Genomic DNA, 21,226 nt, shown 5'->3' on the forward strand with positions numbered 1-21,226 from the left:
TCCATCTCTTCCTGTCCCTCCACCACTCCTCTTCCACCAACTGCCACTGGGCCTCCTCGTTTTCCTAGTCTTAGCAGTGGTTGTTTCCGGCTATTACCCTGTTGAACTCAAGTGATGTTTTCTTGGCTTCAGGTATCAGCTTACTAGGCCTGTCATACCCTACACCCAAGTGGTGGGGCTGCCACTGAGTCCTGGGTACCTCTTTGTGGTAGTGGCCCTCCCTTACTGGGGCTATGGGCACTGCCTTCCACACTTTAACAGGTTATTTGTCACTGTCTGTAGGCTCCCCAACCCATCCCATTGGGGACCTGCTGAACAGGCCCTTTTCTGAGCTTGTGGCTTTTGGCCCTGCCCAGTGTTCTGGCAGCAAAAATCTGAGCAACTATTAGCTTCTCAAAAACTCTGCTCCATAGCATTAATTAGTTCTCCTATGTCCTCAGGTTATTTATGAGTAGCAGATTTGATGGATTAATGAAACTTACAGGCAAAGCCAAGTGTATTTGAAGAGAAAATTTTAAAGTTAAACTTCTTAACTTCTTAGCTGATTAGATATAAAACATATTATATGCTAGCAACAAATGAATAATATAGGGATCTGGATTGGAATACAAAATAGCTGCATCTCAATACAAGACATGTATATTAAAAATTATATACATTATAATACACATGGACTTAAAATAATAAACAAAATTACATCATAAAAACCTTTTGCTTTATACATATTTTTTATTTGTTTTTACTTTCATACCAAATGTGAAGTTTGTCAAATATCAGCTAACGAGATCAAACCACATACCAATATATTACAGTCAAATCTATTTTCTATTATCTTATCACAAAAGGGATTTTCCACACATGTCACAAACATCAAGTCCCATGCTGCTATAATAACATTACCATGTAATACAACCTTTTATCAAATGCAGGTAAGCATATATCAAGAGACAAAATAGAAAGACAAGACTAATCTGTTTTACAATATGCACAATATACAGTGAGTTCTTAATGGTGTCAATATGTTGTTATTAAGTTTTGATGTTCGTATTATTCTTGCTTCTTAGATAAGGATAAGCAAAATAATCCAAGCAATCTCATACAGTCCGAGGTTACAGGTTCTCATGGTGATGAAGATGTCAACTGTGGTCTTCTGGGTTGTGGCACTGTGTAGTCTTGTAGGTGGTTACCAACGTTTCACCTCCATCTTTCAGTATAACCACTTACAGGACTACACTGCATCACAATGTGGATGACCACAATCAAAATCTTGTACTACAAACAAATGTTAAATTGTCTTAACAATTCAAATATCACATATATAGCAAGAGCTACGTGAAGACACTGAAAATGAACATAAACTTCCTGAAATTCCTGTAGTTTAAAATTTTACTGAAGACCTTAAAGAGTTAGAACAATTTAATAACTATTTTATCTCAGTAAGACTTCAAGTTCACACAGCAAGTATGAAAATGATAGCCTTCTGGCATACTGCGCCATGTAGTTAGTTCTATGAGTTCTATGAGTATACATGGTGCAGTATCCTAGAAGGTTGTCACTTTTATGTTACCTTATCTTTTATCAGTTAAATATTGCAACAGACTCGCATTTACTGACAAACATATCCAATTTGCACACTAATTTGATCATCAATGTGCTTTCATTCATAGTGCTCAAGAGTACGTCTACACACAGCACAACGCGAATTCAGAGCCTTTGATGAAAGGTTCACACAGCAGGAATATTTGCTTGTTTCTATTTCACTTTTGAATCATTAAGCAATTTTAATAAAAACTAGCATAAAAATTGTGCCACCTGCGAGACATAAATTCTTTAATCTCTCATATCTAAGGTATAACACTGAAAAGAACTGCAACGAAGTGCAATGTTCAGAATATTACCATGACAAGTTTGGACACATCATACTTGCATTTACATCTGATAAAACATTTTGTTATATCCATCAGTAAGAAAATATCACATTAACTATAATCTTTCTAGTGTTCAGAGCAGACCAGTGCTCTTATGACAGCAATGTTGAAACAGTAGCACAGTGCACGCCAGGTACCTGCTACCAAGGTACAACACTTGACACAAATTATGCGCATGGTCAATGTAAAACCACATTTTGAAACCATCCTCTCTGATTTTACTGTCAGCCTGAAACTTTCTCTTTTATGAGAAGCTTCTGGCTTCACTTTACAAAAGCAGCATTAGTAGTTCTCTCTTGCACACTTTGCTTTACCACATTATCAAAGAAAAATAACAAATTGTTTGGAGTAATGGACTGGCCAAAAGCATTAGGGGAAACTAAACTGTCACATGAGAAGGAAGTTGTTATGTTTAGTGATCAGGATTCTGATTATCTAACAAATGAGAGAAAATTTAAACCTCTTCTTCAGATGCTCATGCTATGAACTGCTTTCAAACAAATTCAGAAAGTGCATTCCAAACCAGAATGCACATAATATCCTCATGTGTTCTTTGCAACATGCATCTGCCTTGTTCAATATTCCCACTTTGGCATCCAGATAACAGTACCTCAATGTCTACGTCACTTTCCTCATCTGCCAGTTTATCACTGCTTGTAGGTACAATTTGAGGCCATGCAGAACAGCACAACCACCTCATCAAATTTCAACCAAATCCATCCCAAGCTAAATCGACTGAACAGACGAACATGAACAGCCCATAATGCACTCTCACTGTGCACTTTGTGCAAAGAACACATAAAAACATGTTTAATAAAGAAAAACAACAGAATTTCCCTTGCTCAAATAATATTGTGCTTTGCATAACCAGAAGAAGTGTAATGTGTTTGAGAGGGCCAGAATATTTTATTTTTCAGATAAGTCCATCTACTCATCAACATATACCTGCGCCTAATACAGTAAAATAATGCCCCTTGGGCATACTTAACATATTGAAATGTATTACATACAAGGTGTTCAACTGACTTGACAGCATCAGAATACATGGAATTTAAATAATGTGGCAAAGAGCTAAATATACGAAGACCTCTAATCTAACACTGTCATGTTTGAAGAAAAAGTTGTTTGTGACAAACTTTCCTGATTAGTGTCATATATACAATCATTCTTTTATTAAGAAAGTTCTCACTTCCGATCAAACTGGCAATGTGGCAATGACTAAATTAAGGCTATGCTTTGTTTTAATAAGATATACAGGAGTGTTCAGTTCACTCAGCCTATCAAACTATAAACAGAACAGTGTGTTCCTAATGTAACTGTACATTTCAAAACCCTAAAATGTTTTGTACTTACAGATTAGTAACATTTTAAAATAGTAGTAGTAGTAATGAGATGATTTACTTCCCTGATCAATTGTTTCTTTAAGCATTTAAAATATTCTGACTTGCTGATTTAAATTTAACAGCAATATTAACTTAAGGCAGTCCCCCAGAAAGAAACCATCAACTTCTTATGAAATTTATTTACACGAGTCCTACTTCACTTTAGCACGTGCTTGCACTTCAATTGTCTGTTCTTCTTCATCCTGTGAAACTGGCTTTCCTCGAATATATACAGGCGGACTTGTTCCATTAACGACATCTTCTGTGATGTGGACACTCATCACATCGGAACCAGGGATTTCAAACATTGGATCAAGTAATAGTGTTTCCTGGAAACAATAAACATCCATATACTGTATTCACAAAAACTCATAAATAAAAAGTTTTCATGGCATATTTACATTAATGAGAGAAAATAAATTAATTTAATTTAATAGATGGCTTACGGAACCTCAAGGTTCTTTACCGAATTAACCAAAGCCCTCTACCGGTCCTGTCCTGGGCCAACAAAATTCAGCCGCCTTCTCCCATAGATCCTGCTTGATATTATCCTCCCATCTATGTCTAGGTCTCCCCCAGAGACAAAATAAAAATATGTATAATAATAAAAACAGGTAATGACAGTGGAAGAGTGTTTCATCCAATTACATTCCTGAGAAACAGATGCTCTGGAAAATATTTGGGGGGGGGAAAAGAAAAAAGTAACAGGAAATGCGGAAAAGTGCATAACGAGGAGTTTCAGAACCTGTCTTCTCAGTTAAAGGAAGATGGGAACAAGATACCTTACATGCTATTGCTTCATCTCTGTCCCTGTACCTCAAATGGCTGGCCAGCCACCAGTGTGTGTAATTTTAATGATCTACTAAGCTCAGAGATATCTTGTGTACAATCCAAATTTTCACTGCTGTGAAAAACTTTAATCTCAGTTGATGTAAATAAGGCTAAAATAATTTTTCAAGGGTCACCCATCACCTGCCTGTTCTATAATAGTAGCAAAATGAGCACAGGCTATAAAGGTCTTCATATAATTTCTGTATTAAAAAGTAATGCCATACCCAACACAATACAAAGTTTAAATGTGGAAGTAAAAACAAAATTACTGATAAATATCTTATGCCTGGTATCCTCCTTTTTGCCCAGTAGTCAATTTGAAACACATTAATTGAAGGAATTCAAATAAAAAAATAAAGAGACAGAGAGCAGACACTTGAGTAAAAGAGTAACTGTACCAAATTACTTACCATAATAGCTCGCAAACCACGCGCACCTGTCTTCCTTTCCATGGCAAGTCGTGCAATGGCCAATAACGATTCTGGCGAGAAAGTCAGATCAACCTGACAAACATACCACACAATATCAATTTTTATCAAGTGAAACAAAATCTCACTCTTTTATGTAAGCACTATCATTACAAGGACAAGAGAAACAGATGCAACCAAACTGGTTTATCTCCATATTTAGGTTTATCAATGATCTGTATGTAAAATGAAAACAAATTTTTGTATTTTGAAAATGTATTAATTTAATTTTAAAAAAACTATATGTAAACTTATTCATGACCATAAAATTTAACAAAATAACTCTCTGAAATTCACAGGAACAAAAAATACAGTGTGTAATAAACAGGCTGCCTTGATATTAATGGCACTGCTTCAGTAGCTCTGACTATACAGTGTCGAATGAGACGAAAGTGAATAATGAATTGGAAAGGATGTAGAAGGAAGCAGTTGTGGCCTAATTTTAGGTACTATCTCGGCATTTGTCTGAAGCGACTGAAGAAAAACACAAAAAACCTCAGTCAGGATAGCTGGTCTCTGGGTCAACATTTGAACCCAGGACCTCCCAAATATGAAGCAGGAGTGATAACCACTCAAAAATTATTAATGATGTTCTTGGATCAAACAACTTCATATGTTGGTATTTTACGCTTACTACATTGCATTTATAATCAAAAAACATTACATAAATTGTAGAAAAGTTAAGCTTTCGTGATGATAAGGTAAACGGCTAATATATTTTTGTAGAATAGTTTTAACTTTACTAATTTCTCAGCTACTTTTCTTTATCCTTACAAATCACTGGAGCAAGAAATCAGATACTTACTTTATCCATACCAAATAACATCTGGTATTGTGGTACCACTGCATTACGAGGTTCACTAAGTATCCGAACTAGAAGTTCTGTGTTCAAAGAATGGAATGGGACTAGAACTGGAAACCTACCCACAAATTCCTGCAACAGGCCACACATAGTACAAATAAATTTCTGTATCACACAGCTTCCTCCAATAGCAAAATCCAATATATCAAGCACGATGAATCTTGAACAAGGACAGTACATCCAAGGCATCAAAAGACTGACAAGGGATCATTTCTGCTTCTGAACAGAAGCAGAACTTACTGGAATCATGCCAAATTCTATGAGATCCCTAGCTTCAACTTGTTTTAGATACACATCCTTCTCTGCATTATCCTCTTCAGCTGATGTGACTGCACTCTGGTGAGCCTGGTCTGCTAGTGATGCAGCACGCCGACCAGGTGACTCACTGGCAGGTACACCAAATCCAAGGTACTGCAACGAAGAACTCTAATGCTCAGGCAAGTACAATTTAATTCAACATACAGCTCACACAACAGGACACTAAAATTTACCAGGATAGCCAGCACAATTAACGTAATATAACTGGACATCTCATTCCGAGTGTCTCAAAGTAATGAGTTATCTCGATTGTAAGATTAATATTTTACGAACTGTGTGACAATATTAATAATTAATTAAATGCTTACTTTCTCATTTTTTCTCCGGCTGATAAGTCTGTCCAGGCCATTGTAAGCTCCTGAAGCCACAAATAAAATATTTGTTGTATCAATTTGAACAGTTTCTCCGCGTAGTTTGCGAGGGGAGTTTCTCTCTGGCACATTTACAATAGTTCCCTCCAGCATCTGTTAACATAACTGCACATTACTACAGTATTCATAATAATTTAAATGTTTCAAATTAGCACTAATTTATAGTCTAAAACTATGAAGCGTGGTTTAGAATGTAACAGAACAAAAATAATTCTGCCAGATCACATACATATGAGGACCCCAAGTTGTGTACCATTTTTGAGGGCTACCGCGTCTGCCCTCGTGACAATGAGACAAAATTCTACTTCATAAATCAGATTCTATGTATGAGCACACATAACTAGTGTTAGAATTTCAGTATAATACAAAAGTCCTTTAAAGTAATCCATAGTAATGTGTAACAGAAGAACTGAATGTGATGAAAGGATGATTATTCACAGTGACATAGAAAGAATGAGGGAGCAAATGATCGTCGTCTGTTTCAATGTATCACCTCGACATTCATCTGGAGTGACAGAGAAAATACCAAAGTAATGCCTCTACATATCATTTTACAAATAAGTGTCATGCGTGGTGAGACCTCACAATATTTATAATCTATAAAAGAAGATGAAACTTGCGTTATAATGATGCAAGAAACTAATGTACTCATAATTCAAAAGTCACAAAATTCTTTGAAGGCATAACTTGGCTTCTGGTGCCAAAAACTCATCCCATGCATCACTGTAAATTATTTTGACATCTTGAATCACTGAATCAGGCTGTAAGTACAGTGCCAAGCTCTTTGCTCTCTCAATACCTACCTATTCACTCATCTTAGTACATTTTACAAGTCTTTTATAACATGAAACAATATGAACGTTTAACATTTTATGTTTAGAATCTTGCAATACTAATTTACAATATATCAGGTGTTTCTTATCCACCACGTATTTGAATACTTCCTGATAATGACATATATTTAATTTCTGGCCCAATTTTACACACCTTGAGCATTCCCTGCTGCACACCCTCACCTCCAACATCTCTCAGTTGATGAATTCCTGGCACAGCTCCAATCTTGTCCACCTCATCCAGGAAAACAATTCCTGTCATAAGAAACAAGACACATTTTACATATACTGCATGGCAGGTAATTCAACTCCTCTAAATATGGGGTAGGGGTAAACACACAGAATCTTATCCCAAATTTCTATTTATATGTGATCATATAATTGATTATACCATCATTTCAGGTACTAGCCATGTTTCAATTTAAATGATTGTGAAATTTCACAAATTGTTATCAGCTGTGACAGTAGAATAACAAATATAAGAAAGTAAGGGCACTGTTCGCTGAATTAATCATATTTTTCAACAATTAAGTAAATTCTTAAAACACTATAACAGAAGTTCATTTGCTGCAAAGCTAAATATTCACAGGTATTACTCTGCATCAACTCAAATAGGTTTTCTTTCTATTTCAATGAACATTCAACACTTCCAGAAATGTTTGAAATAAACATTATAGACCTTAACAAGATTTAGTTTTTGTTACACACTGATATATACTTTCGGTTTAATAAAAGAGGAAGGTTTATATTGGAATGATATGAACCAAAATTAAATTTTCTGTAGACACAAAACATAAAATTTCACACACAAATATTTTGCAGTTTCAGAGATGAAATAAACAGATGGACACAACCACTTAATTAGTGAAATAATTTCATATGTATTTTGTATAAATAACACATAATTTCCCTTATTATTACCTTTCAGAAAATAGTTACCAAAAATTATAAAAAAATTACCAGGCACCATATTACACATACCCATCTGTGCTCTTTCAACACTGTAGTTAGCGTCCTGAAGCAACTTTGCAATAACACTCTCAATATCCTCGCCCACGTAGCCTGCCTGAGTTAGAGTCGTGCAGTCACATATTGCAAATGGCACATCCAGACACTGTGCTATTGTTTGTGCTAGAAGTGTCTTCCCTGTAGAATTAATATTTTGAATTAAAAATTGTAACATACTTCACAATATAATTTTACGATAAATGTATCACCTGAGAGGATTTTAAAACATTCATTCACTGTGAAAGTTCCAAATCTTAAGCGGCCCATCCACGTACGAGTCTGACTTGCGAGTCTGGATCGGCGAGCTTGACTCGTGAGCCGGGTTGGGATATATTTCGCCACACATGCATAGCAGACTCGGCTCATGACACCCCACCCACAAACGAGTTTGGCTCAATGGAACCCGAGCCGAGCCGGACTCACAAGCCAGACTTGTACGTGGATGAGCCGCTTTACACATTACAATGTACTTTGAAGGTCTATTACATATAATAAAAACATACAGATAATTTTATGTAAAAATTTACATTTTAACTATAAGTAACCCTGCCAAGATCATTTACTTTTTGTATCCAAAACACAACATTTAATACACTAAAGTGATGGCGGCTACAAACCTGAACCCGTGGGTCCCAACAAGAGAATGTTGCTCTTCTCTAACTTCAGTTCATGGCTGTTAGAATCCAGAATGTCACTTCCCATCGTGCTTGACGCTGCTGGCCGCCGAGGCTCTGGTTCAGGGGGTGGTGTATGCTGAAACCCCACACCAAGACCTGATGCACCATGCCCAATCCCTGTTATGTGCAGCAGGTCTGCAAGTACATAATGTGATAGCCACTGGGGCACAGAAGTGGAGAGAATAGCGTACAATAGAAAACCTACATAGAACAGAATTATGAGGGACCTGAACATTCCGATTCCAGACAGCTTTCAGTTTAATACCTACTTCTTGATAAATAAATTATGAATGGTACATTTTGAAGTGATGCTGAGTCAGAAATTCTTTTGAAATGTGTATCTCAGAATGGATGCGCACATGCATACTGAACACTTCCACCTAAAGGTTAAGAAAATGTCCTTGGTTGCACAGTAATTTCCATCCTATATTCTTGCTAGTAAAATTTTCCAATAAAGGCAGGTAACCATTTTACAAACGTTATGATTCAAGGATAAAGACTGGAATCATCTCGATTCAGCATCCAATCCTGAGAATAAGGTAATGAACCCCAGGGTTCAATAAAAAGCAAAGAATGTGCTGATTAGCTGAATGGCTCTTAGCTCTTCAAGACAATAAAGCTTCATATGCATAATAATAAGCCCAATTTGGCCATCTCTAAAGCCCTACCTCTATGAGTGAATGAATGTTGAGGTCCTTGCTCCATGACTGCCATGTCCTGCCTGTGACTGCTGTTACTTTGCTGCTGCTGTGGTATATTATTGTATATTCTCTTGTAGTGGTTGTACACAGCCACAGACAAAACTTTCTTGGCATGTTCTTGCCCTACAACATGCTTATTCAGGTACTCAAATATCTGCAAGCAGTGACATTTCAAAGTTCAGATAACTGAACGTATCTACTGTATAAGACAACTTTCAAGAAACCACATAATTTGTGCTGAGAATAATATTTCCACTTGTCTAGAAGTAACAGGAGGATGGAATAAATGACATAATCATTGTCATAATTTGTATGTTTCATAAAAACAATTATTTGGGTAATCAAATCAAGGAAATGGAAAATTCCTTGATCGGCTGAGCACCTATCAGCTTTTCAAGGACTCCACTTATACAGACAGTAAGTTAAACAAGTCACAATTAACAAACTCCTGCAAGGTCATCCAGTGAAATTTTTGCTGAGGCAAGCCTCAGTATAATTCTTGAATTCTTAAATAAGCACTGGAACCTCAACACCAGGAATCACAATGCATCAAAAATATGATTGAGAAAAGCCACATGTTTAGCATATCATATACCTTTTTAGGAGGTGGTGGGGGTTTTCTGAAGAATCCACTTTTTTGGTCCTCACGACCTTCCTTTAAACTTTTCTTGGTGTCCACTTCTGACAGAACCACAAAGAAATGATGACATTTTTCACATTTTACGAACCGTGTTGAAGCTACAAACACATAAAACCATTTTATGTAATCTGCTGAGTGTAACTGAAGTCAGAAAACTCATGAATGACAGATATTTTAAAATAGATGCTTCAGTACGATAACACAATAAAAATAGCCACTTACGCTTTCCTGTAAATAAGTACCACATTTTAGGAAGATGGCTGTTTTCTGGGCTGTAACACTGTGTAGACTGGTATAAGTTTACCAATGTTTCAGAGGTCCTAGTTGCCGCCATCATCACGGCAATGGAGACAGCAAGGATCTCTGAAATGATTGTCAAATTCTACCAGTCTACACAGTATTACAGCCCAGAAGACAGCCATCTTCATACTCACTGCTATGAACACCTCAAATCGTACTTAGAACCACATTTTATTTGCACCATGCAAATAGCCTCCCACTGTATCTTATTTTATAAAACACAGCTCAATCAGTGAAGTGACCATGGTCAGGAACTGAATCCTATCAGGGACAGAAATCTTTCTCTTTACTGCCATGTCCAAACTGGCTCTGAGGCACACCCAGCTTCCATTTAACGGACAACACAAGCTTTTTCCTGCGGATAACACGCACTGATGAGCATTAAGATGACCACTGACCCCCATCAACTGCTGAGGTCTGCACTGTGAGAAGCTTAACTTCACACACCTGGATGCCTCCATAATATGGTGCTTAGCTACCAGGACAACTTTAGTGTTATGTAACAAAGTCAGTTACTGCCTGTATACTGAGTTAAACCAGCTCTTATAAATTAATTATATTTGTAATGTATTTGCAATTTAACTGAATAATTCTAGAACTCTGTTGTTCAGACTTTGTTTCTCTCTGTTGTTACATGTTCTTCATACACTAGCATGAGCAAAGATCACCTAATGAGCTTATCCATGGCTGCCTGTTGCATTTTTATAACAATGAAACTTGAGGTCCCTGGCTGGAACTTTCTCAACAAAGGGATCCAGGGGTTCCCACTGTTAGAACACAATAAGCAACAATGACCTGGGGTCACATTACTGCACTAATGATCTGAGGCAAGTAAATGGCCTTGAATCTAATTGGTGCACGAATGGCACAAGACACAAAATGCTACCACAACACATTAGTGCAACAATAACCTATGTGATGTGGCATGAGGAACACTTATGTCAGTGTACTCCAAAGAGCACACCTATTAAATACTGTCTTAATTCTTGCCTCAAACTTTATAAACTGGTATACCTACTTTTTCTATTATTATTGAATTCTGACATTACACACACTATAAATACTTACATACAAATGTCTCTACATGTGTACAAGGATCACCACATTTAGGGCATGTCAGATGATTTCCACCATCTTTGCCTGTTCCTTTGTTAGAACTCCCCTTCTTTCCACCTCCTTCAACCTTTACACTACCACCATCTGAGTCACTACCAGGAGAATTTGTTACAACCTTAAACAATGATGAGGTTGTCACCAAACCACGTCGAACAAATGGGTTTGAGCCAGTGCGGAACACATAGCACAAAATCCCTGCAAAATTAAAGTTACATTATATTTACAGCAGTACCAAAGCAATCAACAGTTTCTCCAGTCACCTGATATCAAGAATTTACAGTTTTCCATTTGTATCCAACTCACAATGGCAACTTTTTGCAAGACTATCTAGTGCATCTACATCAATTTAGGAACAGACAACTTAATTCAGCACTAATGAGTGTTACCAGTGACCACAGTTTAAAATTTTCCATAAGGCCTTGGTCTTGCCAACAACAATATTTTTCAGAAACATAATTCATAGTAAGTCCACTACACCTTTCATTTGCTGAAACCCTGGCTCTCTTCATTAATTAATTCCTGCATCACTTTGTATGGTTTCTAACACATCTACGATTGACATTCCTTTTAGTGTGCATTTCAGTTTGGAGTTTATAAAAAAGTCACTCACTGCCAAATCCTTAATGAAGGAACTTACCACGATAAATACTGGAACTATGCACATTTATTAGCTTCCCAGTAGAAACAAAGGCATACCTCACACTGCCCATGGCTATAAATTTCACTTATGTATTATCAGATGCGAGTGACTTGCCTAAAAAGAAAATAATTATTACGACAAAGGAAATAATTTACTTAAAAAACTAACACTATGTCATTTGAAACATCCAGTTTTATGTTAAACAAACTTTCATTTGTTCACACCCAGATAATTTGTCTTGTCTGAGGGCAAATTAGCACTCTGCTATTTTATTTATTACAATGGTCTTTGTGTTTACTTATTGCAGATACAAATCTATTGCTTAAATTCTAATTTCGATCAAAATCATAAATTACTTTACATCAACATAATAGAAAGTGTAGATCTAAAGTCTAGTACTAAACCACAAATGAACACCCACTAGAATCAAACATAATTTGGCATGACATAATGTTTACAAACATACCAAACCTACCTGTATGTAAACAGTACGAAGTGCCAAAAGTTGTGTACGCACTATGCACAATCGGGATTACGCATTATTTCTCTCTGCCAGAAGGTGCACCGTTAAATCACACATAACAAATTATTTTCGTGCAACGAACATGACAGGTTCCTTATGATGGCGCATTGTTGTTCATGCAAAATCAACACTCAGTTAGCAGATAATATTAATGGCGAGACAAAAACTAGTATTTGAATAACATAGGTTAAGACCTTGAATTGGGCTTTGGAACACATGACGTCACAAAAAATGTAACTATGTTAATTACGTACGCACACAATTTTTGACCGTAGTTAAAATATTAGTTTTGCTTATCGTGTATTCAGTAATTCACTACCAAATGAACACACTTTCTTACTGACTCGTGCAAATTTTGATAGAAAACAACAAAAAAATCATACCACTTCTCATATCAGACTTCTCGCTGTTTGAAATACTTCTGCTAGAGGTCAGCATCCATTGACACAACTTGCGACATCTTGGTAACAGTAAACGACTGCCAACATCCAAAATGAAAAATACTATTTCTATACATCAAAAGTGCGAGTGCCATATGAGTCAGAATGGTGTGGTTCTTGACCTTACAGGTGTAAGGGTGGGGATGGATCGATGATGACCTCAATTCAAGAAAATTAATATAATAAATCTTGGATGTGAATTTCATGTAACAAAAAACATCATGAGATTTGCAGTATAAACCTCAAGTAAACCGGCCAGCAACAAGGTCTTACTTTCACGCTTAAGAGTGCAAAATCAAGACCATGACCTACTTCACGCTCAAGCGTGTAAAACCAAGATCACGACCTATGTTGGCAGTATCTGTTGTCACGACAATTACGGACATACGATTACTTACCAACAAAAAGAACCGTAACTCAATGCTGTACGTTGGCAACACACGACTATATTATTCTGCACTCTAAACTGCAATAATGAACTACAATGATTTGGCGGTTGCACCTACTGCCTTATCGATAACAGGGTTAACTACAATCCAACTTGTCCATATACTCATTCACATGGATGAACTTACCTTTTCCTTTCCCAGTGCAGAAGCTATTGGACAATGAAAATAACTGTAATAAAATGGCCTTCCAGTCAATTGGTGTCATTTAACGTTTACACAAACTTCATTACAACAGGCCCTTATACTCTGCATGTGGAGTTACAGGTCAGCAGCAGCTCATGGTTTTAGGTGTTATTTATCACTAGATTTCAGGCAGCCAACTTGCTACTGTATGAATTAGACTAACCTTTAGTTTCTTCATTCCTTGGATGAAAATGCATTTCTTTACTTCTGCTTATGATAAGTAGCTTTTTGGCTATAACTGGAAACAATCATTAGGGTTAAAAAAGGAATGTCATAATATAGTTACAAAAATATTCAGTCAGGGAATAAAATAAGTTTTCTTCCAAATCACTTAAAATAGTAATTCAGTTATAGTAAAATATTACGTAGGTGGTGTCTAGAAAGCGTAATGCACACCTCAGCATTTCAAGAACATGATACAAACAACTGTGCCACATATGGCTGCACAAGCATGTAAACAATAGAAAAACACATTGCATTAGGTAATATTTACATAAGTGTACTAATTGTATTTGAATCAATTTTGACTTCTTCACAACAGCTATAAAAATGCCTAGCATTAGAGAACTCTGTTAAGTATAAAGATAATCTTCAGCAACACCTAAATAAATGTATGATATTTGAGGCTTTCATAGCTATGAAACTGTGGTCTTTTAAATTGTGATACTGTGTGGTGGTTCCCATCAACAAGAATATACAATGTCACAACCAAGAGGACAACAATATACATCCAGAAAATCAGTACATGACTCACAGAGTTCTGTTAGGGTATTTGAGGCACATCCTAACAAATTGTATTCAGGAAACAGCAAGAAACATATTACTTCTAGTTTGTGATGTATTATTCTTAACAGATTTTAAAACAAAATAAACAATGTTAAATGTAAATAATCTAAAAATCACATGTTGCAAAAACTAGTTACCTTATATACCATTCACAATTTTATCCAGAATTGAATACAGATACCACTGATAAGGTTATATGATCATAGGTAATAAGAAAGTCAAAGCAGCTTCAAACAGTGAAATCTTTTCAATGGTACATGTTTAACCTTTCTCCACTCCCAATATCACCATCACATATGATATAATAAATTACATTTATTCCATTATAATGGATATCAGATTCAGGAGCCATATGGGAAGTCAGTCACATTATACAAATAAGGGAACCACTTTTGTTAAAATATTTCTTCAAAGTTTATCTACAAACCTTAGCCAAATCACTGTAATATTTACAATAATATACCATCTATGGCATCTGGAAAACAATTTTTAACAGCTTTGAAGCTTCATACTTATTTTATTTCCTCCGCCATTGTTCAAAATTTTACATAATCCACCGAACTGTCTAAAACCTTCCAACTTTCACATATGCCTTACAAATATTTTGTATAGAAAAATCTTTGTCTTTAGAACCTCGTTTTAGAATTTGTTTGCAAGGATAATTGCTGATGATGTTTGACTGAACAGCTTAAATAGTTTTATACTCTTAAAAGATTGTGTTGCTGTCAGTAAAATGACAATACTGTGTAATACTACAAATTATGACTGCAACAACAATACCTAAAATACTGAATGCAAAAATGGTTAGATAATATTTTCCCATTACTGACCCCATTAGCAGGAAAATGAAAACTTATCTTACTATTTGTATATACCTCATACATAGAGAACACAGAAATAACGGCAAAAGTTCTCCAGGATGTCTGGTGTTTCCATCATTTGCTATCAGACATGAAAAACTGAGGCATTATATATAACACTGCCACCATTCAAACAAGGAAGAAATTTTGGTCCATAACTGTTGAAATCAAAATATAAACTATGAAAGTGCATGAAGATGACAATTGTAGTCCTTTAATGTCAAAAACCCATGTTATAATTTTGTTTTTAAGTTCAAAGTCTACTCTCCTGCTTTGTATAAAATAGTGATGTGGAACTACTCAATTAGGTGGCATGCAGTGCTCTGAACCACTCTCTTATATTCATTCCTTGTCCCTTTCAGGATATTTTAATTACAATACTTTAGCCAATTATTCTTGAAGATTTCTGTCTTCTGGGTTGTTGCGCTGTGTAGTCTGGTCGATGTTAACCAACGTTTCAGAGGTAGTATGACCTCTGGGTTGTTGCGCTGTGTAGTCTGGTAGATGTTAACCAACGTTTCAGAGGTCATACTACCTCTGAAATGTTGGTTAACATCGACCAGACTACACAGCGCAACAACCCAGAAGACAGAAATCTTCATACTCATCGCCCTGATGACGGAGGCAGTATGGCCTCAGAAACGTTGGTTAACATCGACCAGACTACACAGTGCAACAACCCAGAAGACAGAAATCTTCATACTCACCGCTGTGAAAACCTCAAACCTTACCAATTATTCTTATTCAAACGGTCTGTTACTGAATAACTCAGTATGCTGACTTCATGTAACAAGATTTTTGGACTGTAAAATTCAGCAAAGAAAATCTCAGATTTTGTGTCACTTTTGATATTCTTTCTTGTAACACCATGCAGACTTGACTGAACTAAAACACTGGCATCTATCCACAAGCCAATATGGTGTTGCAACCCAGAAGACCAACATGACATACACTGCTGTGAGGATTTCAAATCTTATAAGATATCAGTTTTAATTATACATTACAGGCCTAGAATTATATAATATTTGTGTTTCCTTTTCTCTGATATAATACCATGGCACAGTTTTTCAAGGAATCCTATGGGATCAGAAAAAAGAAATAATATGAATTTAATTTCATAGAGCCTGAATTGTTTACATTAACATCATGCACAACATATGTTCCAAAGTATAATTATGTATCTCCTTTACATTTACAACTGAAAAAAAGGTCTTTACAACTCTTTCAAGCACTGTTTTTTTACATTTATTTATTTTAAATTTGGAAATCACATGTACAAAACTGCAATGCATCTTCAATTACTAAGCCATATTCACTGTACAACCATTAGCATCACTAATACTCTTAGAAGTTCAGTCATAGAGACTAGAAAGTTAGGAAATGAGCTGGTCTAAAGCTTTGTCCCTATCATTACCAAAACTTATAAGTGCATCTGACACGAGATCTTCTGGGAAACCTAGGTCCAAAAGTTGGGCCATTGTATCAAGATATTTAACAGCATGAGTAATATTGTATCTGTTCAAAACAAGGGCTTTTTCCACTTGGTCACTTGGATAATTCTTCTCCTCCAAAGACTGAACTTGAAGTAAAAACTCCACTATCTGCAATTAAAAGAAACAAAAGATATATCATCTGTTTCGATCACAAAGTCATTTTTTACCATAAAAGTCCTCTGATTGGACTCACTTTCTTGTCATCCTCGCCCAACATCTGGCATGCCCTTGCTACACGGGGCAGAGAAAATCCCATCTCACTGATGTGTTTCACTAGATTCTGGGCTGCTGGATTCAGATCCCGGAATGGATTTAGCAGAGTTGATTTTAGCATGCGTTTACTAGCCGAGTGCCTTGGAATTGATGGTGATCGTTCTTTTGTTTCAGACTGTGGCCGGTCAGGACTGTCCAAGTCAGGCCATGGCTTCCAGTTCTAAATAAGAGAGACACAATTATTAACCGCATTTCTTCTGTTACCCACATATAATTATCAACAGTAACACACCCATTTACACAAAGATTCTTGCCCATTTTCCAGCATATCAAATGTAGAAGGATTACCCAGGATGACTTTGAACTCTGTTCTGCTTGGAATATACAACATAAAGCCATATAAAATAAAATTTTAGTTTAAAAAATGGTGATCTTCAAATTATTTATGATGTAAAAATAATATGTATGGAGCATAAACAGCATGGAGAATGGAAACTCAGCTTCTAGGCAAAAACACAAGATATTTTCCTGCATTTGTAAATGTTGTTCCTTAGCAATGTTGCAAGTGATCAGTTACACATATGGCAACTGTGTGAAAGCATATGGACATGGATACAGAAGCAAGACATGCTTTCACAGATTCACAAAATGATGAACAGGAGATTAATGTCCAAGGCAACAACTTGATTTTGAACTTAAAAGCAAGACTAATCACATTTCTTACCTCAAGTCCTGTAGACCCGAAGCTGCTAGGTCTTGGAGGTGGTGTGTGACTTGATCGACCCACACATGAATTACTTTCTTTTGCATGTTTATTTTTCAATTCTTTCTCCAGTTCTTGGACAATGTCTGGAACACTCTTGGACAAGGATCTCCCAGGGGAATGTAGGTCCTGATTGGAGTTATATGTGGACGGAAAGGACGCACCATAAGTCAATGGTGGATGATGAACTGATGAAGTGAAAGTTGAAGAGACAGATCTTTCGGCCATGATAGCTTCTTGAACTGCTGCTGAACACGTCACAGATGGCCGTGGAACTACTGCTGAGTTTTCAGAAGTTACAATACAGTCAGTTTGTTTACTAGGATCTAAGGAATAGCTGATTCCTGCACGACCAGTATTCGTACTCGCTGCCCATGTCCGTCCAGGATAATAACAATATGAACTTTCAGATTTCAATGGCATTCCAGCTATGGAATAATCATATGGATGAGACACCACAGTTATATAACTGTCATTTCTGATACCTTGTCCTTTTAGCCGAGGACCGGTTCCACAGAGACCATATCCAGTTATACCATTTATGTGAGTATGTGCTGCTGCTGGCCCTTTCTTTAGCTTTGAATCAAAAGTATTGCAAAGTGCCACCTGATCTACATTATAAACAGCTACTGAGGAAGCATAACAGTTCCCCAAAGCTACTTCCAAGTCAGGTGGTTTCTGTTTCAACTGACTGGAAGAATTTGACAAAGGTTGTAGGACATGAGCTAATTCCTCCATTTCATTTATTGTCTTAAGTTCCATGTTATCAAATGGACTTGAGGTGTCAGCTTCAAAATCAGAGAAGTTAAAATTATCAGATACTTTGCTAGAACATGTATCAACAGAGGATACTGTAATTGGAACAGGTGTTAAGATGGAATACTGAGGAACTGATGTGGAAATAGGGTTAGAATATGAAACCGCTTGAATAGCAGGAGATACAGATAAGGTAGTGTGGGAGACTGGGTTGGCGAAGGAAGGTGGTGGTTCAGCATATGAAACATTTCCATCTGTGGAAATGGCATAGGAATCACCAGACAACTCCACAGTGAAGGAAGAAGGTGCAGGACTCATGCTGGGGTCTGAGGAGACCACCCCTGTTTCCTGAGGTTTAGATGTTGCTCTCTCCTGAGTCTTGATTCTCTCCATCCTATTCTCAATGCCTGTCTTCCGCAATTTTCGCCATTCCCCCATTTTCTGTAGTACACTGTGCTCCAGCTTGAACTCATACTACAACATGAAGAAAGCACCCACATATATCAGCAATTTGAAATGGAGTTCTAAGGACAACTGTAATGCACTAATATACTATGCTTATCATATCATGTTATTATTAAAAGAAAAAAACAAACCTAAATGCACACTCAATTAAGACAGCCTATCTTTGGGATGAGATTCAGTACCAGGACCTCATAAACATAAAGCTGCTAACCACTCAAGTGCAATGTTCAGTAGAGGGAACAATGCAAATGGGAGAAGGAATATCTCACCTCTTCTGTAACAGTTTCAACAGACATCCTATGTTGGTAGCTAACTGGTAATGCAACCTTCCTTGGTGGTTTATACTGTTCAACAATTTTGACAGGAACTCCATCCATGTACGAAAATGCTGTAAAACAACAGAAATAGGTTTACTATTAATCACACTACCTGCAATGTTATGCACTCCTTTTGAATGAGCAATTTCTTTTATATATGAGAATTCAAAATGGATTTCTTGTATTACAGATCGGTTACAATGCAACAATGTATAGACTCCAGTACAAAAGAAATTCTGTATGCATTCACCAGATGCTGTGATTAAATGAACATAACCATGCTTATCAAAAAATCAAAAGTTTTCAAGTTATCATCTAACTCTGACCTCACCTTGCTTCTCTGATTCATGACCATACCGAGACATACTGACACTTCACAGCTGTCTTTGTGATCACCTGGAAATAAAATATTGACAAGATATTCTGAAATAGATACAAAACACACTAATATTAAACTAACTCAATCATGCAGAGAGATTTTTGAAAGCAGATTTTAAACTCAATATCAAGTTCTGAATGGGGCCAACCATCTGATCCTATGCTGATCTACTGGAACCCACTCCTTATCAATCACAATAAAGTGGTAGTAAAATCTAAGACGACTCAATTCAGTACATTCAAGGTTAATGCAACAAAAATAATGAATCGTACCACTATACTTAACCCGTCAGAGGATTTTATAAATAAACTTATTAATTAATTACGAACAACCCCAAATTCTCTAACCTATAATAAAACTCTTAAAGCATACAAAATTATTCGTACAAAAATGAAATACAGTAAAGCATGGTATAACCAACACTCCGTGCATGATGCTCTTACTGTAGTATTTTTACGAAATACACATATTCTGAAAAAAGCAATTCACGTAACAATGACACTTCACACTGAAACGTCTGTCTTAAATGTAAAGTATTCAGCCAACAGCCATATGGAACTGACCTTTTTCTCATCTCGATTTACTATTTACGACAGACTCTCTGAAGCACATTAAACATTGTTTTCACACTAGCACATTACCAACGAGATTATTTATAAGATTTTGACACTTTTATAGTATGGTACTGTTATGCAAGAAACATTTAATGTACACGATCTTCGACATATTTCCACTGTTGATTCCCGAATCCTGATTCGGTAGATGAACGATACTATTGCCATCTTCTGGAAATATGGCAAACAGTTTTCTCAAATAGAAAATGTTCAACACAATTATAACCTCATTTCTCACACATTTATGTAAAAACTTGACAATTTCTTTTATATGAATTCATATGAAGGGCACTTTTTCCGAAACAACGTATTGAAACTGAAAGTCGACTTGTTTTTGATATTGATGTAAATTTTTTTATTGCTTCTAAATATGCAGGGTGAAACCCCAGCACTGGACCCAACAGGAAATAACTTGTCAACACATCCATTTGAACATCCTTCTGCACGTATCTAGTTCGATTGGCGTATATTAAGGAACTATCTTAGAAACGATGAGGAAAATCAGGACATCTTTTGTAACTGCCAGCAGTCAATGATTCAAATAGGGTGCTCTCACCACACACAAATATCTAAATGTCTTTTAAGATCTTACAGATTTGACCAATTTCATCACTGAATGGTCATGAGCAACAAGTATCAATATGCATATCTAAGAGAGATACCCAAAAATTCCTCTTCTAGCGCACAACTAAGTCAAGCATAATTTGTGGATTGGAAAGGGCAAGATTTTTATTGAAATAATGTAAGCTTATTTTGGACAATACATTTGCATTAGTGATTACTCTCCTGAGAGGGCTATTGCACTTTTAAAAATGTCAATATCACTTTATGTTTCGGTTTGAAAGATGTATTACTATAATTTTCACATCATTAAATTTTCATGTACAATGACCACCAACTGCAGTAAAAAA

At 36.2% G+C, this 21,226-nt stretch overlaps 2 protein-coding genes across 5 annotated transcripts; both read right to left on the reverse strand.

Moving 5' to 3' along the window:
• Positions 1 to 623: 623 nt before the first annotated feature.
• ClpX (Caseinolytic protease chaperone subunit) lies at positions 624 to 13,131 on the reverse strand. 4 transcript variants are annotated; one of them, XM_022068653.2, is made up of 14 exons: positions 12,981 to 13,081; positions 12,550 to 12,690; positions 12,072 to 12,188; positions 11,387 to 11,629; positions 9,974 to 10,116; positions 9,346 to 9,532; positions 8,618 to 8,812; positions 7,974 to 8,138; positions 7,147 to 7,247; positions 6,097 to 6,252; positions 5,711 to 5,881; positions 5,414 to 5,542; positions 4,552 to 4,644; positions 624 to 3,639 (listed from the first exon to the last, which is right to left on the reverse strand). In XM_022068653.2, the coding sequence occupies exons 3-14, from the start codon at positions 12,142 to 12,144 to the stop codon at positions 3,463 to 3,465; spliced, it is 1,833 nt and encodes a 610-aa protein (XP_021924345.1). In that variant the 5' UTR covers positions 12,145 to 12,188; positions 12,550 to 12,690; positions 12,981 to 13,081; the 3' UTR covers positions 624 to 3,462. The 4 variants fall into 4 exon arrangements, with proteins under 4 accessions (XP_021924345.1, XP_021924347.1, XP_021924344.1 ...); XM_022068655.2 differs by lacking the exon at positions 12,550 to 12,690 and having other exon boundaries at positions 8,618 to 8,794; positions 12,981 to 13,131; XM_022068652.2 differs by lacking the exon at positions 12,550 to 12,690 and having other exon boundaries at positions 12,981 to 13,131.
• A 1,358-nt stretch (positions 13,132 to 14,489) lies between these two features.
• Positions 14,490 to 20,465, reverse strand: LOC110832034 (uncharacterized). The gene is made up of 6 exons (XM_022068651.2): positions 20,265 to 20,465; positions 19,654 to 19,718; positions 19,275 to 19,393; positions 17,746 to 19,014; positions 17,002 to 17,241; positions 14,490 to 16,916 (listed from the first exon to the last, which is right to left on the reverse strand). The coding sequence occupies exons 2-6, from the start codon at positions 19,685 to 19,687 to the stop codon at positions 16,689 to 16,691; spliced, it is 1,890 nt and encodes a 629-aa protein (XP_021924343.1). The 5' UTR covers positions 19,688 to 19,718; positions 20,265 to 20,465; the 3' UTR covers positions 14,490 to 16,688.
• Positions 20,466 to 21,226: the final 761 nt, after the last annotated feature.

Source organism: Zootermopsis nevadensis, unplaced genomic scaffold, assembly GCF_977971745.1.
Source record: "Zootermopsis nevadensis isolate Lab colony 2312 unplaced genomic scaffold, Znev_1.0 Znev_ptg000024l, whole genome shotgun sequence".
Classification (NCBI taxonomy): Eukaryota; Metazoa; Arthropoda; class Insecta; order Blattodea; family Termopsidae; genus Zootermopsis; species Zootermopsis nevadensis.

Excerpts from the sequence above, each read along its gene's own strand:
- LOC110832034 (XM_022068651.2), bottom strand. The coding sequence starts at position 19,687 with ATGTCTCGGTATGGTCATGAATCAGAGAAGCAAG. Across the intron at positions 19,394-19,653 it reads TCATGAATCAGAGAAGCAAG|CATTTTCGTACATGGATGGA; the intron begins GTGAGGTCAGAG and ends GTTGTTTTACAG. Across the intron at positions 16,917-17,001 it reads TGGGCGAGGATGACAAGAAA|ATAGTGGAGTTTTTACTTCA; the intron begins GTGAGTCCAATC and ends TTTTAATTGCAG.
- ClpX (XM_022068652.2), bottom strand. The coding sequence starts at position 12,144 with ATGGGCAGTGTGAGGTATGCCTTTGTTTCTACTGGGAAGCTAATAAAT. Across the intron at positions 10,117-11,386 it reads ACATGTAGAGACATTTGTAT|CTTCAACACGGTTCGTAAAA; the intron begins GTAAGTATTTAT and ends ATGTGTTTGTAG. Across the intron at positions 5,543-5,710 it reads TAGAATTTGGCATGATTCCA|GAATTTGTGGGTAGGTTTCC; the intron begins GTAAGTTCTGCT and ends GGCCTGTTGCAG.